The sequence below is a fragment of the Nesoenas mayeri genome (assembly GCF_963082525.1).
Source record: "Nesoenas mayeri genome assembly, chromosome: 11".
NCBI classification, from domain to species: Eukaryota; Metazoa; Chordata; class Aves; order Columbiformes; family Columbidae; genus Nesoenas; species Nesoenas mayeri.
In genome coordinates, this window is record NC_137563.1 from 19,052,244 (window position 1) to 19,076,704 (window position 24,461).

Sequence of the window (24,461 nt, forward strand, 5' to 3'; positions counted from 1 at the left end):
CTGGGGACTGGGCTGAGTGGCCCGGCTGGTCCTATCTGACTTTCTGCTTACCTCCAAATTCCCAGTCAACATGGTAGTGGCAATACAGCCTTGGCAAAAAGGTCTGCTGAGCAGGATTGTGTAAGCAAGCAGTTTAGTATGCAAAACCTCAGTTTAGATCCCAGGAGTTTGCTGCAGTCCTGTTTTGAGCCTGCTGCATCCTGAAACGGTGCTATCAAAGCTAGATATAATAGATAAGCATGATAATAGCCCAGAAGATTTTTTAAAAGGGATGAGATCAATTTCCTTGGTATAAATAACATTTCCTGTAAAGCAGACTTTTGCAAGCCAGCATCCCTGTGGACTGGGGAGGGAGGAAGGGGAGGGAAGGCAGGGCAGGAGGAGGCTGCAATGAATCTGTTCTGACACTTGAGTTTTATGGAGCAGAGGTAAATAGCCGTCGAAGGTGAAGGTCATCAGTCACAGTTGAGACAGGCAAAGCAGGATGAAAGCTTTTTCTGTATAAGTAAAAGGTTGCTGAACAGCATTTTACTATGATGGTGGCTCCATTATATCCTCGCAGTTGGAGCAGAGTGCCAACAGAGTGAAATTTTGCATTGTTCAAAACCAGTAGGATTTTACTGCAGCCAAAGTTCTTTTGTTTGGGGGTTCCTTTTACCGAGCAGCATGACCCTGCCTCTCCAGAGGAGTTGGCCCCTCAGCAAGGCCACACACCTGGCTTCCCATCACGCATTGTGCTTTGGTTCCAGCTGAGAAAGGTCTCCTGGCTGACCCCACTGTGCAGGGAACTTGTCAGCAGCTTTGTGGACAGAGCAGCAGTAGGGACAGGGCTTTTCCTAACCCAAGGCAATCTGTAGAAATGCTACTTTATCTACTTGAAACCAATAGAAGCTTCTGCCTGGTAGTGTCTGTGGGTGAGACTCTCCTCAGCTGAAGGTTTTTCTAGTTGGGTTAGCAATGGCTTCAGTGAACCTGTGCATTTCTGGCTGCGTGCACCCGTTAGTGCTGCTTTAGGGACTTTCAGAATGAGTCTGACTCATCAGCCCAGATGTAGAGAGCCGAAGCTGGACCTGTTCTTTCCCACATGGCACGACTGCTACAACACAAGGTCCACAAATGTCCTATGAGTATATTACACAGTCACTGTAGTTTCATTAGGGGACCTCTGCTATTGTTTTTCCAATTGATTCTTCTTTCTGGCTTCTCTAGCCTTAGTGGTGCATCACCTTTCCTTGGAGAAACTAAACAAGAAACGCTTGCCAACATCACAGCTGTGAATTATGAATTCGATGAAGAATTTTTCAGCAATACCAGTGACCTGGCAAAAGACTTTATTCAGAAACTCCTGGTGAAAGATATACGGTAAGTGAAAATTCAGAAAGATCCATCTGTCTCTAAGATTTCACCATTTCCTGGTGAAATGGAGCCTGACGAGTACTCTGAAAGGCTTTCCCTGCAGTGCGTGTTGCCTTTCAAGAGCCAGACAGGAGGTAAAATTCTGCTGCTGTGCCCTAGTTAATCACTGCACCCGGAAGCCCTGACAAAAGGAACCAAAGCCTCCTTGGTTAAATTTCACTTTCAGAACTGAACTCTCACCCGAGTCAAGCTGGTACAACAGGGTTTGAAATGCCCTGAAAAGTGAAGGGCTGAAAATAGTGTGCAAAATCTCTAGTTCCAGATAACTACCACTCCAATATTGCCATCTATTATGAACTACTTGCAAGGAGGTGAGGGGAACCCAGAATTTGCTCCCAGTAGTGCAAGGGCAGGAAAATCTTCACATATACTCATAGTGGAATTTTTCCTTAATTCTCTGCATCTGTTGCAGTCACCTAGAATTTGCACCTCAGGTATGCAGATCTTGCAGGTCTTTATTCCCATTTCATAGGAACTGCAGACCTATGCAAGTAGCATCTCCTTCCCATAACTCTGTGCTGGAGCAAAGTCGGGCCATTGCAGTTCTTTCTAATGGCTTCATTAGGGGAAAAAATAAGTGTTGGAGAGGAGATGGCAAGCTGTTTGGTCAAGATTTCTGCAGATCTTCAGGCCTTAGAAGAGTTTAGAGTGGGTGGGGTTCAACAAGAGGTTTGCACAGCTCTAGCAACCTCAGTTGTAGTCCCTGTGCAATGCTGTGTTTCTACCTGGGATTCTCAGTGCTCTTAATGTGCTGTTCACCCAGCTGCCCCAAAGCAGAAGCCAGTTAGGACTGATCAGATTTGATTAGGTTAGAAGTATTCCTTTCAGAGATGCTGCTTTCAGGAAATGGCAACTCCTGCAGAGATGTGATACCGTGTTCCAAAGGACAGCTTTGATATAATTAATGTTGTATATCTTGATTCAGACACAATTGTGTTGAAAGTGCCTAGAAAGAATTTGTTTTCTAAGCATGTAGGATGAACAAAACAAAGTAATGTTTTGTGGCTTTTTATGGAAGGATGCATGAAAATACAGGTAGATTTTGATCAAGTAAGGACAGATCCTTATGGAAACTTGGAGCAGTTAGTAAATTACACACAAGCAGCATGCCTAATGGAGGAACATAACCCTGAAATTTGAGTTAGTCCTGGCATTATCTTGATAAATGCTTCATACGAAGCCTGGCAGAAGTGTGAGTCAGTGGATTTGCGTACAAGGTGCTTCTCATTCAAGTCTGTGAGGGCTTTTTTTTGTGTTTTTTCTCTTAGGAAACGGCTTACAATTCAGGAAGCTCTGTCTCATCCATGGATAACGGTAAGACTGAATAAAGAGACAGATCTTGCTTTTTACCATGAGCAAAGCAGAGATCATGGTCTCGCTCATTGGTGGGAAACTGTCCTCTAAGTACTTAGAGACCCTACGTGTCATAGAGTTGCACTGGAAAGAAACTGGTTGGGTCTGACTAAATTATTAGATTTCTGCAAATGACTTTTTTTATTATCATAACTTCCAAACAGAAGGGGACAAAGCTTTGATGTTTGTTGCACTTACAGTATCCTGCATTAGACGGGGCTTTGCATTTTTCTGTTTGCATGCACATACGCTACACCTGGGGTTTAGTGCTTTCTTGAGTTGAGAGTTGACTGCTGTCAGTGTGGAAAATATCATTTCTCTCAAGATATAACTCCTGTATCAAGTGTGTTGATTTGCTTACATTTGTGCATCTGTATACGTTTTTTCCATCATAAACGTTGCTTGCTTTTGTGGATAAGTCTCTTATTGAAAATACATTTAGCTAATCTCAGCATGACTAATGAGGATGTTTGAAATTCAGTTTTTGCTCTGCATTGCACACAGCATTAACCGGACTGTTTTCAGGATTGTTGGTTTTCCTCTTACAAATATTGGTAGCTTTGAGACTGTTAATGGCTAAAAATTAGCATGAAAAGAAATTGTAGCCCCGTCATTTACACTTATCACATCAGAATGAATGCACATCACTTATCACATTCACTTTGATGCTTCTGTGTCGTTTTGGTGTTTGTTTGGTTTTTTTTTCGTTTAATCAAGTGCATGAAGGAAAATCTGTGGGAGCAAAGAATCTCCCAGCATTGTGGAAGTTCAGGCTGCATCCTTTGTGTAGAGTTTTTGAATTACTGCACTGTCTTGTGAACGTTCAGTAATATTGGTTCCTCTGTCTGACGACTCACCAGCTGAAAGAAGAAGCCAAAGTCCAAGAAAACAAGAAGGTTGACAACACACAGCTGAAGACAAAACGCCTGAGAGAGTACACCATAAAGTGCCATTCTAGCATGCCTCCCAACAACACCTACATCAACTTCGAGCGCTTTGCCCGGGTAGTAGAAGATATTTCACTTACGGAACGGGGTTTCAGCACTTTGGCTGCATCCCACGATTCCTTGCAGGAGGACATTGATGCTCTGGTTTCCATTTACAACGAGAAAGAAGCTTGGTATAAAGAAGAGAATGAAAGCGTGAGGCACAAGCTGTCTCAGCTGAAGTATGAATACCGTAAAATGGAGTCGCTGAAAAGACATCTCCAGGATGATATCAAGACTGTAGGCGCTAGTCTTACAGGCATAACTGGGAAATACGCTGGTTTGCAGAGTCAGTATGAATCTCTCAGCCAAGAGCTTTCTGAGGAGCTCAAGTGGATACAGGATTTAATGAGTAGTTTTCAACTGGAAAATGAAGCCTGTGTGAATGGCAACTTTGACTCTGTTTTCAACAAAGATATGAATGAATCGCTAATGGAGCTGTTAAATAGATCTCGCTGTGAAGAATTCCTTACAGGGTTGAATCTTGATGTGGCAGAATCAAATCAGTAATGTTGTAGATCGGGCTAGGTGCAGGGTTCGCCTGTTTCAATGTGCAGCGGTTTAAAAAGTTTTCAGTGCATAGATTCTACCAAAAAATCCATCACCTAGAAATAAAACAGACAATCCAATGTAGTGCACGAGATGCTGACCAAAACCAGAAACTCGCAGTGGTTGCTCGTGTTGTCCACGTTCCGTGTCTGAACTTGTAGGAACTACATTATCACAGCGGTACAGACACATCCAACCCTACAGCCTTTTGTGTTGCCTGTATCAGACTTCATCACGTGTTACAGTTCCTGAAGATTACTAAGTAATACATTGGAATAAAGAGTAGGTCCATCTGTACGCACTACAAGCTGGGTGCCTGGAAACGAATAAAAATCTCCTGATAGCATCTTTGGTTGGATGAAGAAAACAGTTGTGTGTTTGCTGCGGGCAGCTCTACAGACCATGGAAATATTTGCAAGGGTCAAATCTGTCCTGTAAAGAGAAGTAAATGGTGTAGTAACTTAGCATTGAGCTATTATAGTACTGTGGAAATTGTCTGTGAAATGGCTGCTGAGGAAGAAAAGTTATTTTTTGGCCAGTTAAGCAGTATGAAATATTTCACCATCAAAGGTGTTAGCTGTTGATTCATAATTTATTTTAAAATCCAGCTGAGTTTCATGTCCTGTACCAAAGAAATCCTATTCAAAAGACACAATTGGGAACTTGTAATGACCCAATCAATTAACCATGTATGTAATTTTACACTGCAAATATTAATTTGTGAGTGATAAATGGTAACACAGACCTCTGGTTTTACTTTCTACAGTAAAGATGACAAATCTACAACTAATTTATTTATGGTGTGGGCTTGGAGACTAGTGTTCTTGCTGTGAAGTTTTTCTTTATTCTTAAGTTTTACAGGGTATAAGAAAAGTTGGCCCAAAATGGAATCATGCCCTGCTGTCCTGTATTTCAAAGTAGTAATTTGGTTGTGCTGTCTTAATATACAGAGGTGTATCCATCTTATTTTTGGACACAATAAATAGTTACTCAGGATGCAGTTGTTCCCCAATGGTGTAATTAGTTGACTGAAAAAGAGACGTGGAGCTTCTGTCTGCAGACAAGAGCTGCTCCCCAGCTTCTGGGCTAAGCTACAGCACTTGTGCTTTGCTGCAAGGAACTTGTTACGCAGCTACAAGAATCGGTGTGACAGTAGCCAGGGGTCCCCGTGTCACTGCTCCAGTCCATCCAGTGTGGATCTTTTTACGTATATATACACACATATTTGTGTAGTGTACAGTGGACCCATCACGGCCGTATCCTCGTAAAGATGTGCAGAAGCTGGGGAAAATTGAGAGTTTTGAAAACAGTTATTTAATAGGGGTATTGTTATTCCTGTCGTGGTACACAGTGGAGGATGGAAACTGGATGTCCCCTCTCTGGCATGTTTCTTTGCATAGGGTGTAAAATTTTCAAAAGTCTCACAGTAGTGTATATAGCCAAGACATGTCCCCAGCAAGCTGCTGTTGATGGCTGGGGAGAATTGGGCTCCGCTGTAACAAACAGAATTGAGAATTTTACTTACGTCCATTTTTTATTCTCTCAAAGTGCTTCAGTTGTCATTTCTGCAGGTTCCTTAGAGCCGGAAACCTACAAGATACTGTCCAGAGGAGCCAGAACACAGGAGTTTTTTAATGAGGGAGAGAGTTTTAATTCTTAAAAAGTAACTTAAATCTTAGTTAGAGTTAGTATCTGCAGAAAAGACTATCAAGAAAGAGAGTCTGCCTTGCCTTAGCCATGATCTCGTATTCTCTGTTAATGCAGATTTTCTTTATGAACAAATGCACTGGCACAATGAGAAGGACCATGAAATGAGGCCACTCTGTTCCTGAGCATGTTCGGGTGAGGTTAATGTTGTTGTGACTCTGTCCTTGAGGCTGGTGCTCCCCGAGCCGCAGGAGGTCACTGCCACACGCCTTTTGAGAAGCTGTTCTGATGGCTGAGGAAACGAGAAGCTGCTGGTTTGCAGGCTGCTTAGCAATTGAGAGGCAGTTCTTAACAGTCTGGAGTGCGCTAAAATGAGCTATTTGGATTCAGCAATGGTTCTGCTGCTGAAAGGGCACTCAGAAATTTTTCATGATGATTGTACAGCTGACATTTAGCCAGTGACATTTTTTCCACTTCCAATTGATTTCTTCTTGGCGTTTGGTTGCACCGTGCTGGCCCTTTGCAGCACGAGGAAATGGTGTTTAATGCTGAAATGTCCCACTTCTGTTGCATGCAAATGGTGTAGAGATCTAAATAAGAAAGAGGCCTAGCTGATAGCTTGGCTCCTTGAATTATTGCTGAGATATCTGCACAAATGCTAGACCTAGAGCATTTGATGAGAAAAGTGAATCTTTTGTCTCATAAACATTATAAATTATTTTGCTGAAAAAATGTTTAAATCCTCACTGCTGCGTTTTCTGTTCTCCTTTAGTACTTTTGCTTCTTTAGGTGTCTGATTTGATTGCATTCCAGTCCAGTTCAGTCCAAATATTTGAGTTATCCACCTCCTACAATACGCAGATCAGAACTGCTGGCGTGGTTGTCACTCCATAAACTCCATAATCTTCGGAGGGTTGATTCCAGGCCTTTCTCTTTTCAATGTTACCAGATCTGGTTTTGAACTTCTTTTCCCTTCAGTCTGTCAAATACAGTTTTCTGGTCTATGCAAATTTTGATGTGGTTTTGGAGTTGAAAGTAGCTTCATTTTCAGAAGGGCTGTGTCAGGGTTTGTGGAACACCTGTTCCTTAACACCAGTTATTGCCAGGGGATCGATGTCTTGTGCTCTCACACTCTGGGCATGGTTAAAGGACAAAGCCTGAGTTTTTTCAGATATGCTGTAGCATATCTGTATATATACGTACCCTTGTCTATATATGTACCCTTGTCACTAACACTGAATGACAGGTAACTTTTTCCCATTTTATTATGGTGATATCAGCAAAACTTACTGGAGTGAGTTTGATGGAGTGCTGTGAAAACGATTAAGAGATTGGAGTGTCAAAGGGGGAGCCGATGAGAGAGCTGGAATTTAGTGTCCAAAAGAGAAGGTTTGGTGGGGATCTTCTCAATCTGTATAAATATGTGTTGGGAATGGAGTAAAGAGACCAGGCCCTCCTGAGAGAGAGGGGGAGCAAGAAGAAACAGAGCAGAGGAAACTTTGCTCCTTGCTCATTCCTGGGCAAGCTGCAGGAGCTGACCCTGCCCTGGGTGATCTCCAGAGGCCCCTTCCAAACTCCACTGCTGTGTGATTCCTGGTGAGTCCAGTGTTGACCAACGCTGGTCGTGGTTCTGCTTGCTTTGGGCCACCTTCTAATTTTGCTTGGCATCTGTCATCATCAGACAAATTGCAGAGGATTGCTCCCAGTGGCAGGTTACCTGAGCCTTCCTGAGGTTTTGGTGAACAGAAGGGGTTTTACTGCCCAGCTCTGTGAGCCACAGGAAGAGAGTTGCTCTCTGGTACCAGTTTAATATTGGGGTTGTAAAGTACAGCTGGCACTCTCTGAAGTCATTCAATCTTTCACATTCACATGAATTCACATGGTCTCCATCTTCCGATCTGAAATGACTGCCCCAAACTTACCTATGATGTTGAGATCAGCCAGGTAAAAGAAAGACCTGAAAAACACAATTCAGAAAAGATGTGCTAGAATAAAGCGAAGAGCAAAACCCCTGTGCGGCAGTGTGCTGCAGCGCCGCTGATGCACTCACAGCAGCTCCATCTCCTTTCTGTCAAGTCTCCGAGAAGCCTTGTCATTCCTCTCCCAGTTCCTTTCAGAAAGAGGGACGTGAATAAAAGCTGATATGAGCTCAGGCCACAGAAAATGGGGATGGTGCCGGTGTGCACTGAGCAGCACCTTAGCAACTACACAAGGTGAAAGCATTGCCGTAGCACCCTCTAGTACCCCCTTAATTACCTGTCTGTTGCTTGGCTGTCTGTGCCCTATGCTTTGGCTAGAGAAGCTGTTCCCAGACTTTTGGTTTGCTATTCAAGTGGATCATTAGGAAGCAGAAGGGGAAGTTAAGAGTAAAGTCCGTGCCACATGATACACCTTTTGTGCCAGGTCGAGTGCTTAGAAAAAGGCAGCAGTGGGACTTCTCAGAACAGCGTTGTGCACCAGGCCGAGTGTGACCACTGACTGTACAATAGCTTTAGGATTTTGTTGGAAATCAAAGGAGTGCTGTCCAGGCACTAGATTTAATTACTTTTCTTCTGCTTTTATCTGTATGAATTCACAGCTTCCCCAGACAGCTCCAGAGCATGTGAATAATCTTATGTGTTTCATGCCACAAAGGGAGCCCAGCAATAAAATTGCTCTCTTCTCTTCCAGCCAGTGGACAAGCGACAGGCTTTGGTTCGGCAAGCATCTGTTGTTAACATGGAAAACTTCAAAAGGCAATATACTAGAAGGCGATGGAAGGTACGACTGCGAGCCTTTAATCCTTCTCATGTAAGGCTTCCCAGGCCTGAGGGGATCAGAGGGCAAGACAGAGCTTGAATGTAAAATCGTAATACGCAGTAGATAAATGAAATGTGTTTGGATATGTCTGCACTGCATATGTCTCCAAAATCTCATTCTTCCCTCTGTCCATAGCTTTCTTACCATATCGTCTCGTTGTGCAACCACTTATCCCGTTCACTGGTAAACAAGGTCCTGATACAGGATGAAGGTTTGGTAGGTACATTGCTCGAATGGGAAGAGGAGAAGGATCAACTTTACTTTGCAGTGATTTCTGCCGTCCTCATATGGATGCCCAGCCCAACAGGGTGACAGTGGTTTTGAGTGAGAAACCAAACAGACCCATGGCATCCCTTGAGTTTATTCGGTGCTGCTGTAAGTTGTGTTACCGTGACAGAAATGTTGGGCAGGGAGAGCTGAAGACTTCTGTAAAGGAGCAGCACGGAGACTGCAGATGATGTTTGGATACCATCGTGGTGACCGTGCTGTCTGACTGAGAAATGGGCGCTTGGGGGGGGCCTGCGGTGCTGCTCCCCTGCCCAGCAGTGGGGTGGAGGGTGCGGGGCCCCTGTGGTACATGTGGCCTTCTGGAATGAAACTGTGAGATTTCAATTAGCTCCACTTTTCTCAGTAGATGATGCGTTAATAATACTGAACATCATGCTTAGGAGCGTTTATGTGACTGAAATATTGTGGCCTTTCTATTTCAGAGAAACTGTGAAAGTGACAGTGAGGATCTGTCACAAAGAAAAGCCACTCAGCAGAGGAGAAGCAGCGTATCATAATGTCAGGAGAATTCCACGGGTGGGAGACAGAGGAAACTTTCATCCTTGCTGAAAAAAGCGGCCCTGACAGCAGACCTTGATTTCTGGTCTGAATCTGTGGTATGATGCTTCTCACTTCTCACACTACACCGCGAGCTGGATGATGTTATGAAATACCTGCTGAGGGTTTTAGGAAACTGGGGATCCAGATTCCCAGGGAAATCCGGAGCACAAGGACCGATTGGAGTGCTTTTTTATATTGAGCGTTTCAGTGATACTTCAGTCTATTTGTGATATCAACTGCACTCAGGACATAGGGTTTCTACTGATATTCTTTTATTGCAGAATAATTCACATTCCACACAATGATTAATGCTACGTGCATTATTATTTCAGTCAGGGAAATAGTTATTGAGTCATGGAAAATTTTTAATACATTTTTAAATCTTTTTTAATAGCATAAATATTTGATGGCAGATATCTGACAGGTTTTGTTAGCTGTGTGCAGTACTCTGTCATTGCTGTCATTGAAGAGAAAATCGTAGTGCTGTTGTGTATCATAACCTTGATTTCACAAAGCTGGCAGTAAAGTGTTCTGCGCTGCAATAGGAATTGTGCTCTGGCCATCGTTTTTGGCTGAAGACTAACACAGCTGCCATTGTCACTTTGAGTACAACTGGTTCTGGCCACTGAGAGGATGAGACAGGCCAGGACAATTTTTGGATGAAAAAGAGAAAACATTTGTAGTGACTTTACGTTCAGCCAAATACAACATTTTTACAGAACGATGGCAGGATGCTTCACCAGAAGAGGGCACTTGAAAGCCCCAAGGTATATGAAGAAATAGTCTTTACTAGTCTTTGTTATTGTTTTAATTTATTGTTGGCAAATTGGAGATTCATTAACACCTGTTTCTATAGGTGCTATTCGCACGGCTGTGTCCAAAACTGAGGAAGTATGCACTTTGATACTGATGTAACTTCGTTGTGTGAGGAAGTTGCATCTTTTTAACTATATTAGTTTTGAAGCCGGTATTGTTCAATTGGTACCAAAAAATGTACGTAGACTAGGTTATTGTTTTCATTGACTATATTAGTTGTTAGAAGTTCATATTTATTCTGCCATTTAATACATTAAAAATCAGAAAGCAATCCTACTAGAAACAACTGCAGATTGACAAGGAAACTGCTCTTGTTTGGCTTTATGGTTGTCACTTCTAGGCTTAGGTTTTGGAGCTCACAGTGTGAACTGGTGTCAAAAACTGGTATCAGGTTAATTTTGTCTGTCTTCCAGTTTCTAAGAAAGAAAGAAAAATACACTACTTTTATTTGTAGCTTTGTATCCTCACTTAGGCAGAGACAAAAATGCAGTTGATGGGAAAGTGTCTCTGTTGAAGGAAGGAAATGTAAGAGAAGCATTGGAGGAGAGCGGCACAAAGTAGGATGTGAGGGAAGAAACGTAAAACGAAGGCGATGTGGGGTGGGAGGCAGTGGAGGGGGACGAGTGTTAAAGGGACATGGAGGGAGCAGAGGTGACACTGGCCTGGGAAGGTTGAAAGAAGGGAAAGGGAATGTAGCCATAGGAGTTGCGGAAGCAGGAGAAGGAAGGTTTCAGCAAATATGGCTCTGCATTTTGATACTATTTATCTAATTTCCTTTTATTTCGTGTCTGTGACATGTGCCTGGTGAAGGGATAAAGAGCAGGCCATGGGTTTCTCTTCACATTCAATTAAAAGGTGTATTTCTGAGCTTTCTGTGTGATTTTTTGAGACAGAATCCTCAAAAAGTGCTGTAGTAACGTATTTCTTAAGAGGGAGCAGTGTCTGGAGGCAACCTTTCATAAACAGAACACTAAAAACATACATTTGGATAAAAAGCTGCCCAGCTAACCTACCAGATTTTGCTTCCTGCTCTTCCTGTCCCACGCGTTACCATTAGTTCATTCCCTGGGCTATGGAAAACTAAATAAACTCTGAGCCAATTGTATTTTTCTGAATTCCTGGAGCTTCAAAACACCTTCAGTTTCCAAATTAGAGGTTGTGGGATGTGTATATGAATTGCACTTGTGAAAGCTAAGGCCTGGTTAAAATAGCTGTTAGGTCGTTGCACGAGAATTGTGCTATCGTAGAGATGAGGTGGTTGTTCTTAGGCAAAGTCCTCGCGACTGTTGAGCAAGATGGGATGCGGTGGAAAGGCAGACGGAGGAGTGCAAGGCAGCGTGAAGCTGTAAGCTCCATCTTATTAATTCTGCATTAATAAATGTGTCAGGTGGTGTTGTAACAAAGACGTAGCAGGCAGCTCATGGCGTTTGGTCCTCAGTTATGATTTTGCCCAGGTCAGCTGAGGCCAGGAGCGCTGGCTCGGTCACACAGAGCAGCTCGTGTCGAGCCAGACCGTTCCCCAGCTGTTCCAGACAGGAGGACACTGTGTGTACGTATCCTCTTGTTCTCAGGAGGAGTGTTTGTAATCTATTAGGAAGTTTTACTGTGTTTTTCCAAATGTGGTGTTATGTGTGTTTATCACCCATTGAGGTGGAAATTCAGCCCGGCTTTAGGAAGGCAGAGTCTAATTAAACAGTTTACAGCACTGGAGACCTTCCTCAGTGCGCGGTTAGTTTCATTCTTTACCATTGGTGGGTTTTGAGGAACAAACTAGAGGTTCCTTTAATTAAGGGAAAGAAAAAAAAGGCATGGAAGGGAGGGGAGATGTGGTACATGTCAGTAAAACAGTTTGTTACAGAATTTACTTCGGTAGGAGAGAAAAATCTGTTTTCTGTGTATTATTTTTGAGTGGGAAGGAACCTGGAGATAAGTGAAGTGACAGCCTGAAAAAAAGGCAAGTATTTTTTATTAAAATAAGTCTATTTTTATTATTATTATTATTATTTCAGTGGTGATGTTTTTTAAATCCACATGCCTGTATTTTTATTAAGAGAAATACTGATTTTTACGTGCCTGGGAACAGCGCAGACTCTCAAGAACAACAACACATTTGTTATTCTGAGTTGCTAATAAAATTCTGCAAAGCGGGACGAGCGTCTTGGTTGGTTGTGGTTGTTTGTGGTTGTTTATTCTGTTTTGGGTGGGTTGGTTGGTTGGTTGGTTGGTTGGTGTTTGTCTCCCGGCCACTCCAGCGGGCGCCTGTGCTGTGCGGGTTTGTCCCCAGCAGGGGGCGCAGGTGCCCCGGTGCGGCGCGGGACCCTCGTGGGGGCGCTCGCGCTTCCCGCCCTGCCCGCGCGCGGCGGTCGCCGCTCCCTCAGCGCTCTGGGGCGCGGGTTGTGCCGCCTCCTCCCGCGGGGCGGGCGGCTGAGGGAGCCGGGAGCGGGGCGGCCGAGGGAGCCGGGAGCGGGGCTCCTGCCGGGGGAGCGGGCTCGGAGCTGTTCCGAGCCGCCTCACGGGTGCGGAGAGAGCGGGGGACTCCGTTATTCCCCTCGGCTCTGGTAACATCTGGCGGGCAGGTGGCGCTCGCTGCCAGCCCGGGCGGCTGGGTTGGGGTTGGGGTTGGGGTTGGGGTTGGGGTTGGGGTTGGGGTTGGGGTGAGCTCCCGGGGAACGCCGCTCGGAATGGCTGTGTCCGGGTGTGACCCCAGCAGCCGCCAGCCTGGCAGCCAGAGCGGCCCGGCCTGCTGAAGAGAGAGCCAAGGGCCGTCATGGGCCGTGCTCCTTCCTCAGGATCCAGGTCCGTGTCCCACAGCCCCAGGAGCGAGGTGAGTGACCCCGCGAGCTCCGAGCACTATTCCTGCTGTTGTTGCCTCTGGTCTGGGCTCTCTGACTCCATTTACTGTGCATATGGTGACTTTTAATAAGTATTGTTTCTATCCACATTGGCATGTAGATCAGGGAAGGTGTGTAGGTGACAGAAAAAACAGAGGTATAAACTTAACAGTGTTCATTTGAGCATCTATTTTACCTATTTTCTGTATGGCTACTGTGAACTGTCTGTCATTCTTCATATATTTCACTTAAAGGTCTGCTCTGTTTCACATCAACCTCAGTGCCTGAGCAGTGGGTAGTGTGTTCATTTTAGCATGCACGTTTCAGTGAGAGGAGCTAAAAGCGGTGGTGGGGCAGATACACCTCGCTGTTGTGCAGGCATGAAGCGACGTTACAGCAGCACTTGGAAAGGTGCGGTGCTCATGGGGGTGGCCAGAGCTGAGCTCCAGCTGTGGGACCAGGTGTGTTGCTGAGGCTCGGGGGGCAGAGGTTTGGTCTGGAGGTAGAGCCTGTGGTGAGCTGAGAACATCAAGGTTTCAGGTGTGCAAGAAGTCATAGATAACTTTGGAATGAGCTGGGGTAGTTTGCTGTTATTTTTGAGGGGTTAGGTGAAGAGTGTCACAGAGCATCAACATTCTTCTATCTTACTTGGAACTGTGCTCAGTTACAGTTCTTTTTAGGATGGGAGGTATCAGCTCAACAAAGTCTGGTAAGCAAAGTTATGTTACATCTGGAATTCTCCCAGTGTGACTTTTTAAAGAGGTAAACAGCCAGTGCTCCTTGACATGAAGAATCTGAGTGGCAGTATGGTTTAGGGTGGGGAAAACAAGGAAAGAAAGCTGCTGTGGGAAGATACAGCTTTTTTCAGACCACAGTCAGAGAAACCTGGGTAATTCTGCTTGCGGTAGGACGGGGATCTGTGTTTTGTGCATGCAGAGATGTCTCATAGTTGCGCACAGTGAGGCTGAGCCAGGTCTGTCTATCAGCTTCTGTGTTCTGGAGCAGTAACTGCTTGTTTCCTGCCTGTAGCTTCTCTTCCAGTTAGCTAATAGCTACATTGCAAAACTGATTTCCTGGGTCTCAGTGCTCAGAATCAATTGATGTAACCTTCCTTTGCTTTGAAAGCTGAGGCCATTCAGCCTGCAACATTACGTGCTTTTGGTGTATTTTAAGCTAAAATATAATACAAAAAGCATTCTTGTGTGGCTTGCGGCTGCTGGAGTTCTCACCTTTTCACAGGTGAGAGCCCTAATCACTGTGGTGGAAAACAATGTTCACTCCTTTGGTCTGAGCAACCTCTAAGTTCTGTATGCAGTACAGAAGCAGCAGTACCTCTTGCAGGTGTGTTGAAAGAAAGACTTGACCTTCCCCAGAGGAGAAGGTTGATGCCTGATTCTAGAGGACAGTTCAGGACTGCCTCCAAAGACACGCAGGCACTTTACCACGGTCCAGTACAGCACCGAAGGAAAGGAGCCTCGAAGAAGAGTTAGGTGTCAGATATGCTTTTTTTTCTCAGCTTCTCCTTGTATCTTTTTAGGGTAGTTCCACATTCATTGCACTGCTGCTGGGAATGGCTAACTTCAGGGAATACAGAGAGAGTACAGGTGCTTTCTGCCAGCTTGAGATGGAAGGTGGGAGTCTAAGTGCTTACTAGATGATGACTGAAGGGCTTTCCCAGCCCTAACCATCCTCCTCCTGTTTTTGTGGCAAAGCATAGACTTGTGGCCCGTTGAAGTGCCACACTACAGCCTGTTCTTTTCAACCAGTGAACTTTCTTGCAAGGAGGGTACGTCTTTGCCCTTTAGCAGAGGGAGGAATGATTGGGAGAGGAAGGAGTTTGCTTTCCTTTATGCTGGCTGATTCTGGATATGAACCGTTAATGTAAAAGGGGATCCCAGAGACTCTGTTGACAGCTACTGCAATGGCAGGCTCGTTGCAGTCCGGAGCCCTTGCAGGAAGGTGTTGTCAGCTGTTTTAATAGTTGCTTTTCCTCTTTGTCTAGTGTGACCTTCCTTACCAGTCACAGCATTTGAAGGTGCTGCGGTAGTAATTTATTGTTACTCTGTGAGTCATCTAGGATCCATTAATTATGGAAATCTTTTTCTGTCATGTTTAGAATGATTTGGAACCTATGACAAGGTGCTGAAAAGGAGTTGAAAAGAGTTATGTGTTTCTTGTGGTGCTGAAAAGCATTCATTGTCTTTCAGAAACGATGCCTCTAGCTGTTCAGCTTTAACCTGGTGTAGTAGGTCACCGCACTTAGTACCTAAGATATTCTAGGTCAAAAGCTCCACTTGACCTAGAACCACTCTAGAGGAACTGCAAGATTATTCTTCAGTCTTTGTTTCATGGGTTTTAATGTACTTCAGCGAGTAGGCAGTTTGGGTATGCTGATTGAGTAATTGTAGAATTGCACTAAGTGTTGTGAACATTAGCACATCTCTAAGTTGTTGTTTTATTTTAGCGGAAAAGTTCTCCCAGCCTCCCAAACATGGGTGGGATGCACCTGAGGTGACACAGACTACATACCATAGCACAGACTACGTGCTGGAGATAGCTTTATCAACAAGATCCATATGTTCATAAGGAAAATCTGCCAGCTTACACTTTTCATAAAATCCTGTGAAAGAAAGTGATGCGGTTTTCAGGCAAATGAAAAGTTTGGCTTTGCAGCATAAGTGCCAAGGAGATGGAAAATACATATTTGATATATATAATATAGTACAGGATGGCTTGGTGCAGATGGGGCAGGGAATGTAGGGCCTTCTCTAAGAATATCTGGAAGGAGAAGACCCCTGAACAAACTCTGTAGGAAACAGAATGAAGATAAACAGGCTAGTACACTTTTCTAACCCAAACATAAAGTAGTTTTCAAGACCATGTGTATTCCTTTTTCACTGTCTTGCATTTGAAGTTCTTGCTCTCTTCTTCCTACAGCAGTTTTCTTGTCTCGTTCTCCTCACCCCAAACTGTACTTCCACTCAGATTTTTCATTTCAAGGAGCACTGGGACTTAACTGTCACACTGGGAGAATTCCAGATGTTCATCCTCTTCATTTTAAAAATCCTTTCAAGAGGTTACAGACTTAGAAATGTGACTGAGATTTTTTTTTCCATTAATGATGAATATAATGTTTATTCTATTTAATGGCCTTTGCTCCACTGAGTGAAGCAAATTCTGTTCAGATGGGTTCCACTTTGGAGAAGTTCAGGTAACAGAAAGTAACACAGGCCAAAGAAACACATGGGGTAATGCAGACTGTTTCACCACTGGATGTCATGCCTCGCCTGCCTGTCTCAGGTTAGAACTGTCTACGCAAATAATTGGTGGCCTGTGCTAAAGGTAGACAAAGCTGGGTGTAATCAGACCACTGAATGTATCTGCTACTAGAAAACTGTCCGAACAAAAAAAGAGGGAAATAAGTCTCTTCTGACAATTTCAACCTGAAATAAAAACCAAATGGTACCTCAATGTGACAAAAATGGCAATGCTACCTGCAAGTTCGGGATGTGACTTTCAGAAACTTCTGGGCAGGCAAGGCATGCTCTTCATGACAAAGTCTGCACTGCAAGTCTGTCATGCCCCAGCTTCAAGCAATTTCTGTAATTAACATTAATTAAAATACTTACGGCCTGCTGTGATCTGAAGCGTCTGCCTCTCCCTTTGTCAGCTGTTGTTACTGCTGATGTATAACCGCACACTTGACCTTTAATAAACTTCACAGTGCATGAGCTGCAGGAACTTTGAAAGACCCTGGGCAGAACAGGGTTAATGTGGGAGACGTGGATCAGCACTCCAGCCCCAGCAGGTGAATTTTAGAAAGGACAGGGACTGACCAGCCCTTGATAGTGTTTTTGCTGACACTGGAGCTTCTTAGAAAACATGCTGAAAAATCTAAGGGCTGAGTTCTGGGGGTTGCTGACGGCTGTTCACAAGTTGCTATATGTATCTCAGGGACGTGATTCATTGCATACAGCTGAAGCAACTGTATGCCTTTGCTGTAGTGGTGCTCATTATGGAGGAAGCTTTCTCTGCCCCTAAGAGATTATATAATGGACAGTACATTGAAGGAGAAGCAGCTGACAAGGTATTACACGTCTGCAAGGTATTATTTACCTGCAGGTGGCAGAGAGATACTCTTCTGAGACTGTGGTGGATGTAATGATTCTTTCTTCTCCTGTCGCCAGTTCTGCAAAGTGTAGCTTGGAAATAAGACTGAGTGATGAGACTCATATTGTTCCAAATAGCACTGTCCTCTGACAGAAGGCCTCCAGCCATGGGGCTTTGGGTTCAGCCAGATAACAGGACCGACTTGGAGGGAGTCCTTCAGAGCGGTGGAATGAGCTTAGTGAGGCTTTCCTGGAAAACTGATAGAACACATGACCCTAGATAACTGTAAACCAATCTGATTCCTTTTCACTTCACTGCTCATGTGTAACACACATGGTACCAACTCATACTGTGTGTTATACCTGTACTAAGACCTGATAGTGCATTGGGAGAGGTGCTTTCCCTCTTGAATCTCAGCACCTGAATTCAAGGCGGATGAGGCAGTTAACAAATCTTTAATTTTCTTATTTTTTGTGGAGTTTAATTAAGCCATTGTATAGTAAGCATTATTAAGAGGTAGCTAAAGTGTTCTTTCTCTTGGCCTCACGTAGTATCAGTGTCTTTCTCAGTCTACTTTGAAACTAATTAAGCCTCCCCAAGGTAATATGCAGTAATTAAGAAAAATATATCTAGGCTTGAGGGCATAACAAATGACAAGACAAGCTGCAGTGTATAGTCATCCTGGGACTGTGCTGAGGAAAGAACACCTGATCAAAATAAGTAAAGATTGACAAAAATAGCTGCTTTTTCCAGTATGCACTCTCCCCAGTAAAACTGAGGTCCAGGGAAGGTGGGCGTTCCGATGTGCCTGGATCCAGTGTTCTGGTTGTGGACAGGGAGTTGATGCTCACCTGACCAGTATGCAAGAATCAGGAGTGATTTGTTCTGATTTAAGTGCAATTTCTCATAAAAGATGATGAGTGTGGTCACATAGGAATGGTCTGAGTAAGTGCCTTGTGGTAACGAAAAAAATATTGGTGTGATAACAACAGCAACAAAAATCTGTCTTTCATTAGGAAATATGACTGGATCTCAAAGCCTTCAACTATAAAAAACAGCAAGCCTAGTTTGATACTGAGATGCAGTAAGGCCTGGTTAATTTAGACATGATTGTGAAACCCTCTTTAGAAATACATTCTGAATTTCAGTTTTAGAAATCCTATTATAGTGGTTTCTTTAGTAGTGAAAAGCCTTGGATTCTGATGTGATAAAATTACAAACTTGGTAGATTCTGCATCCTTACAATTGTTTTCTCTGTACTTAGAAGCACTAAACAGGTCTGCAAAGCAACAAGCCAAGACTCTTGAGGTAATTGTTAAGTGAATGCTGGCCAGCCAGCAAGATGGCAATGGGTTTTGAATGTTTCTGAATTTGGGCTTTCAACTTGTTGGAACATATTGTTTGTTTGTTTTTGCTGATAAGTGCCGATAATGCAGGAATTAACAGCAGGGTACAAAGCAGGTTAACTGTGTACAGGTGAAATCAATGTCCTAGCTTGATGTTGTTATTTTAAGTTTGGTCATTTTTTCCCAGCTCCAAGTATACAGAAGAAGGATAATGGTCTGACTCAGGCTTATTAAAATGTTGTTTGTTATCAGAGACTTCGTATTATTACAGCTCAATGTATTTGGATACAATAGCAGCCTTCAGCTGTAAGAAGATGCGCATCTTAGTGGTCTACTTGCTTACACTTGCGTACTTGCAAAGCATGACAAAAAAGTGTGTTTTAATCCTTATATTATGCACAATATTAGGAAAGACCTTCTTTGTGAATTGGTCATGCATATCATGAGTTCTCATTTCCTCGGCATGGCCAGTTGGGAAGCTTTTTGTTTAGGACATTTTCTGAATTCTTAAAATAATTTGTACTGTTGCGCTTGCTTACATTAGACGAAACTCCTCTAAAATGTCAAGCCTCCGACCTGTTTGGGAACCAAAATGTGTGAATGGCTCAGTCTGAAGGAAAAAAAATAGTGAAAATAAGATTAGAAGCAATCAGGAATCTTACAGTGTGTGTGGACACATGCTCATTTTGTTCCAGTGCATGTCAAATTACCTGTTTCTCAGGTGTGACATTGGATTCATGCTTCTGCATGGTCTCTGTGCAAACGTGTTAAACTCTCTCTAAGCCTTCAGAATATATAGTAAAACTTCTCAGAAGAAATTGAAACTGTTTTTTGAAATTGAGCAAAATGAACTTCCGGCATTCTCATGGGAAGCTTAGAATCAGTTGAAAAGCCAATTTTCTATATTGAGTCAATATTAATGTTTGTTTGATATCAACTTAAGGTGTTTTTATTTGGTAACAAAGGAAAACGAAGAGTATGTTTAAATGTTCTTTCAAACAGGTTTTATTTCCACCCTCGGCCTCTTATGCATTCTTGTGTTTGAAGCAGTTTTGCTTATCAACTCCCTAGAGAACTTGAACAAAATATTACATAAAAGTTTTCTAAAAAAAAAGTTTATGAACCCCCCAGATTTTCAAAAATTAGAAAATTATGAAAAGTTAGAAAATATTATGTGCTTTTCAAATAATTTTTTGTTATGCAACAAAATCCAATAGTCAAGCTTCATAATTCATAATCAAGCTTCCATACTATTTGTGTACAATAGACTTATCCTCTATTTAGTAGCTATTTACAGCTCTTGCCAGCCAAAAGAAAGGCCACGTTAATGTCTTAGTATTGTTCTAACTGCATGAAGTAAAGATTTTCTCTGCTCTATTGAAATAAATCCGTTACTTAAACTCTTCTTAGGCAATGCAGGTCACGCCAGATGTGTGCAGTTTGCACCTGACCACATGCTAATTCTTAAGCACCTTGGAAGTGACACATCATTTTGTTCAGTAAAAATGTAACTAGGATTGTGATTTACAGGGCAGTTAGTTTAGACAGTTTGTGTGCAGCTACAAAACGTTAATGAAGACCTCTTATATCCAAATGCTAAAGGTCGGTGGAGCAGAGACATAATAAAAGTTTGCTTGGATTTCCAAGATCTTAGCTAATCAAAACATAAAAGAACCTAGCAAATTCGTTATAGTATTCTGTTTAAGATCTCATACCATGACTGTAACCATGGTATCTGAGCACCTTCTCGTCACGGACAGCTTTCATAATGGTGTGAAATGTCCTCTTAAGGATTAGCAAGAAACTGATGAACTTGACTTTTTTTGTCACCTAGGTTCTTGCTGAGAAAAACCCCTGATGCTCATGAAAAGAATTGCAGTCATGCTTATTTTTAAATATAGGCTTAAAATCTTCTTGAACTGTAACTTCAGGAGAAGTTAAGCTTCTGATCACCCTGAGACAGAATTCCCTGGTCTGGGAAGCTACTGAGAATTTGCTAGGTGTTACTTTTAGGATACTGAAGCAGAGAACAAAATATTACATAACAGTGTGGTTTTTGGAGGTGCCCCATCTTTGGCACAACATAGCTGCAGTCCTACTGCTGTATGGCTATTTTCTAAGGATAGCTGTTGGCTGTGGCAGGCTGGCCGGGTTCCCATTCCAGTAATTGCTTTTGGCATGCCTGGGATGTGCCCTGCTGCTTCAATGGGATGCAACGTCTGCCTTTTGTTTCCTTCCCTGCATTGTCCTGTTCCCATGTCACATTTGCATGTGAAACTATTGCGCAGCCCGGCCTGATTCCTCATGCTGTAAAAACCATTATTTTCAGATGGAGAAGAACATTTAGAATTGAATTAAAAGCCTGGCCTTTAGCTCTCTGAGGGACGGGATCGTGCCTCTGTTCCAGATGCTTTTCTAAAGGATCTTTGACCTGTGCTGCTCCGTCTCTCCATTTAGATCTAAGTGTCTCTGGCCTTCTTTGCAAAGTCTGAAAATCCTCCTCAGCAGCCTGCTTCAAGAGAAGAGCCCCTGTCTGTGCTCTTCCCATTGCTGGGGACTTTCTATGTGTCTTGCCACAATTTAGGCATGGCTGTTGATCCTGGGGCATGTTAGAGCAGCCAGGAATGGAATGAGCACTGATTTGAAGCTTCAAATGCCCCATGTCGGTACCTGGAAAGATGGACAGGCAGGTACCATCCCTCCTGCACTCCCTGTTTCTTTGCTCTTGTTTCACCATATCGTCTTCCTGTTCCACATACATGATGGCCTAATCTGTTTTCCAGTGCTCAGCTCCGGCGCAGCTTTCGTACTTCAGTTTCATACTTCAGTTCTGCTCCTGGGAAGAGGAGTGAAAGGTTTTTAATGCTGCTTTCTGTGTGATCATGGAATTAAATTGATTCAACGCTATCTCCCTAGAACTTGAGATAGTACATTTGGAGAAAATTAAAAAGTAAATGTAGGATGGAGTTTTAACTGAATTTGTTGTTGTGTATTTGTCTGGTTCTTTTTTGTGCTTTGCCTTTTTTTAATAATAGTTTTACCAGCTCTTATCCATTTTCATGATCTTCCTTGTGCAATCTTTACATTATTTTAAAAAATTTATTATTATTATTATTACATTTGTGTTTATAACAGCACTTAAAATCAAACATCACACAAAATTAAGAAGCTGTTCTAGCCATGTTCAGCCGGTATTAGATCAGACCTCCTGCCATAGCTGTGCTGTTCTGCTGGAAGCTGCTGACCTGCATCGATGGAGTGCATGTTGCTGCAGCTGCTGCTGAGATCTGATACGAGGGGACCGGCTCTGAAGATAGACTGTGGCTCTGGTTTTAGCACACTCAGTCCAGCTGGTACTTTCTCTCTGAGATTTCACTCTGAATTGAAGAGGGGAAATTTGAGAGTGGCTGAGACGAGCAGCTTGTCCCCAAGAATTGAAGGAAAAATTGCCATGAGAAGTCGTTCCCACTAGACCCTACATATTGTTCAGAAATATGTCTCTGAAATCTGCCTGTAAGTTGGAGGGGTGGGTAAGGGTCGTGGCAAGTGGGCTGGTATGTGGATTGGCCATAAAATGGCATGTAAGGATGTTTGACTAGGATTGCACAGGCTGCGTGGCCGGGATGCTCTGGTGCCTGGGTGCTCTGCTGTCACCTTGTCCTCACCTGCAGGGCTGCAGCCCAACCAGCAGAATCCTGCAGCTTGGCAGGGCCTTTTGGGAGATGAACACTCCTGCTGTTTGGCAAGGAGGAAAAATAGGCAGCTTGAGGGAATTAAACATAACAGAGAAAAAAAGCTGTTCAGTAATCAGCTGAATGCTGAGGAGGAGGATCAAATGGAGTGGAGCCAGCCATATGTATTTGCCCCTCAGCACAGCGTTTGGGCCTGGGGATTGATTATACCACATCCTGAACGTGTGACCAAGCAAATGCTTCTCCTTACAAGACAAGCTACAGTCAAAGAAAGAATAACATTTCACCATTTACCTGCTAGACCTGCTTAAAAATGTTTATGGTAGCATTTTATTGGCTTTTCTGTTTCTAGAAAAATTGGGAAAAAAAGGTCTCAGTCATCAAGTAACCTGTTTGCACACAAATTAGAGTTTGTTGCAAATTATTGACTGGTTTCTCGCCTCTTCCTCCTTGCTGCTTATTCCTCTCTCCCAGCCTGGCAGAACACTTCTGCTCTCTACTCATGTAATTCAAAAAGTACTACTCATCATGAGCAGTGTTTTCCCATATAGACGTTTTAGCTCTTTTCTGGATGATTTAGGGCTGAATTAGCTATGGCAAAGAGGAAATACCTGTTGGTTGCTCTGTGATTCTGTCTGTCAAGCCCAGGGTTTCATGGCACACACAAATCCAGATGCCCATGGGCAGGACCTTTGAGCTTTTGGGTTAAACTCTGGAGTTGGCTTGTGGAGACTGGAGCCGTATTCCTGGCTCTACTCCGAGTTGTACCCTGAAACTCCAGGATAGCCTTGGAAAAGTTGCTTTTTTTTTACCTCTGTGAAATGAAGATGTTGTTAGAGCTCCATGTGTAAGATTTCTTTCCAGTATTCATTTTGAAAGTGACCTTTATGTTTCCACATCTCTTTTGTGCGTGGGCACTTCCCTCAGCAGCGGTGAGGTGTCCTAGTGGTAGCAGCCCAGAAGCTGTGTGGGACAGAACAAAATCAAGGCTTGAGCTTCACCAGGATCTTTCTAAAGAGACCAGTAAGAGCAGGGGTTTTCTTATATTAATGTCAGGCAACATGCTGAGCTGGAACACAACCTGTCCTAGACGTGATTATCCTATTTAAACCTTATGTTTTCCCCATCTAAGGGAAAGATGATTCCTTTTAAAAAACATTGTGATCTCTCAAAGTGAAAGGTGCACAAGGGTATTATTTGTGTTGTGGTACTTGCTGGAAAAAAAACTGAATGCACGAACAAATGGACTGAGAGGAAATGTGAAAACAATGGGAAGAGAAAAACTGCTTTTCGCCTTACAGAGTAGTCATTGATTCATGAAAGCAGAAGGATAATTCCTCATTGTACAGCTTTCAGACAACAGTTAGAATATTCACTTCCAGTTAAAGACTAGAAAAATAGCAATGAACTGACAGAAGCCAAGGAAAAGTTACTGACTAAAAAAAAAGGGAACTGGAGAAATAACTAATAGGAAAAGAGGAAAAAATACAGTTTGGCAAATTGGTGGAATGGAGCATGAGCAAGGAAGTGACATGACTGTCAGTTGGAAAAGGTGATAAACTCAGAAAGAAATGAAGTGCTTTTGTAGCTCAGGTTCAGAAAAGCACTTTTGGGATGAAAACAGAGGTGGTAGTTTTCCCAAAATTCTTTTTTTTTGGAAAATATTTTTTAATCTGAGGAATGATCTCCTAGAGAAAATAGAAGTAGTCATTATTTTTAAGAATGCTAAACACTGCATTAGAATATGCTGAACAGACGAGGTGTTTTACAATATCTTTCAGACCTTCAGGCTTCAGGTGGCTCCGTGGTGTTTGAGTGTTGTTAGTTTTGAGGATAGCTTTACCATTTTTAAGCATCTGTATTCCACAAAGAAAAGAAAATTACAACTGGAAAGAAATACTTCATTTCCTAGGCTTAATATTTATTAATGACATTTATAAAATTAATGCCATATTGTGACTTAAAAAACTAAATGCCTCTTGCTGAAAGAAATCATGCATAGGATCTTGTATGGAGCAATTATGGTACGGTAATATTTTGCATTTGTGAGTAATTTGAAAGCAAGTTATACACCTAGCTAGGAGCATT

General features: G+C 43.0%; 2 protein-coding genes across 2 annotated transcripts in view; both read left to right on the top strand.

Moving 5' to 3' along the window:
* DAPK2 (death associated protein kinase 2) overlaps nucleotides 1-4,265 on the top strand; it is a gene marked incomplete at its 3' end in the record, with an annotated part of 47,082 nt that extends 42,817 nt beyond the window's left edge. The window contains exons 8-10 of the mRNA XM_080350860.1: nucleotides 1,210-1,362; nucleotides 2,685-2,730; nucleotides 3,621-4,265. Coding sequence (XP_080206986.1) covers nucleotides 1,210-1,362; nucleotides 2,685-2,730; nucleotides 3,621-4,265 — 844 coding nt within the window. The remainder of the gene's footprint in view (nucleotides 1-1,209; nucleotides 1,363-2,684; nucleotides 2,731-3,620) is intronic.
* Nucleotides 4,266-13,081: 8,816 nt separating this feature from the next.
* Nucleotides 13,082-24,461, top strand: part of HERC1 (HECT and RLD domain containing E3 ubiquitin protein ligase family member 1) — a 109,495-nt gene continuing 98,115 nt past the window's right edge. The window contains exon 1 of the mRNA XM_080351064.1: nucleotides 13,082-13,218. The gene's annotated coding sequence lies outside the window, so the exon portion shown is untranslated. The remainder of the gene's footprint in view (nucleotides 13,219-24,461) is intronic.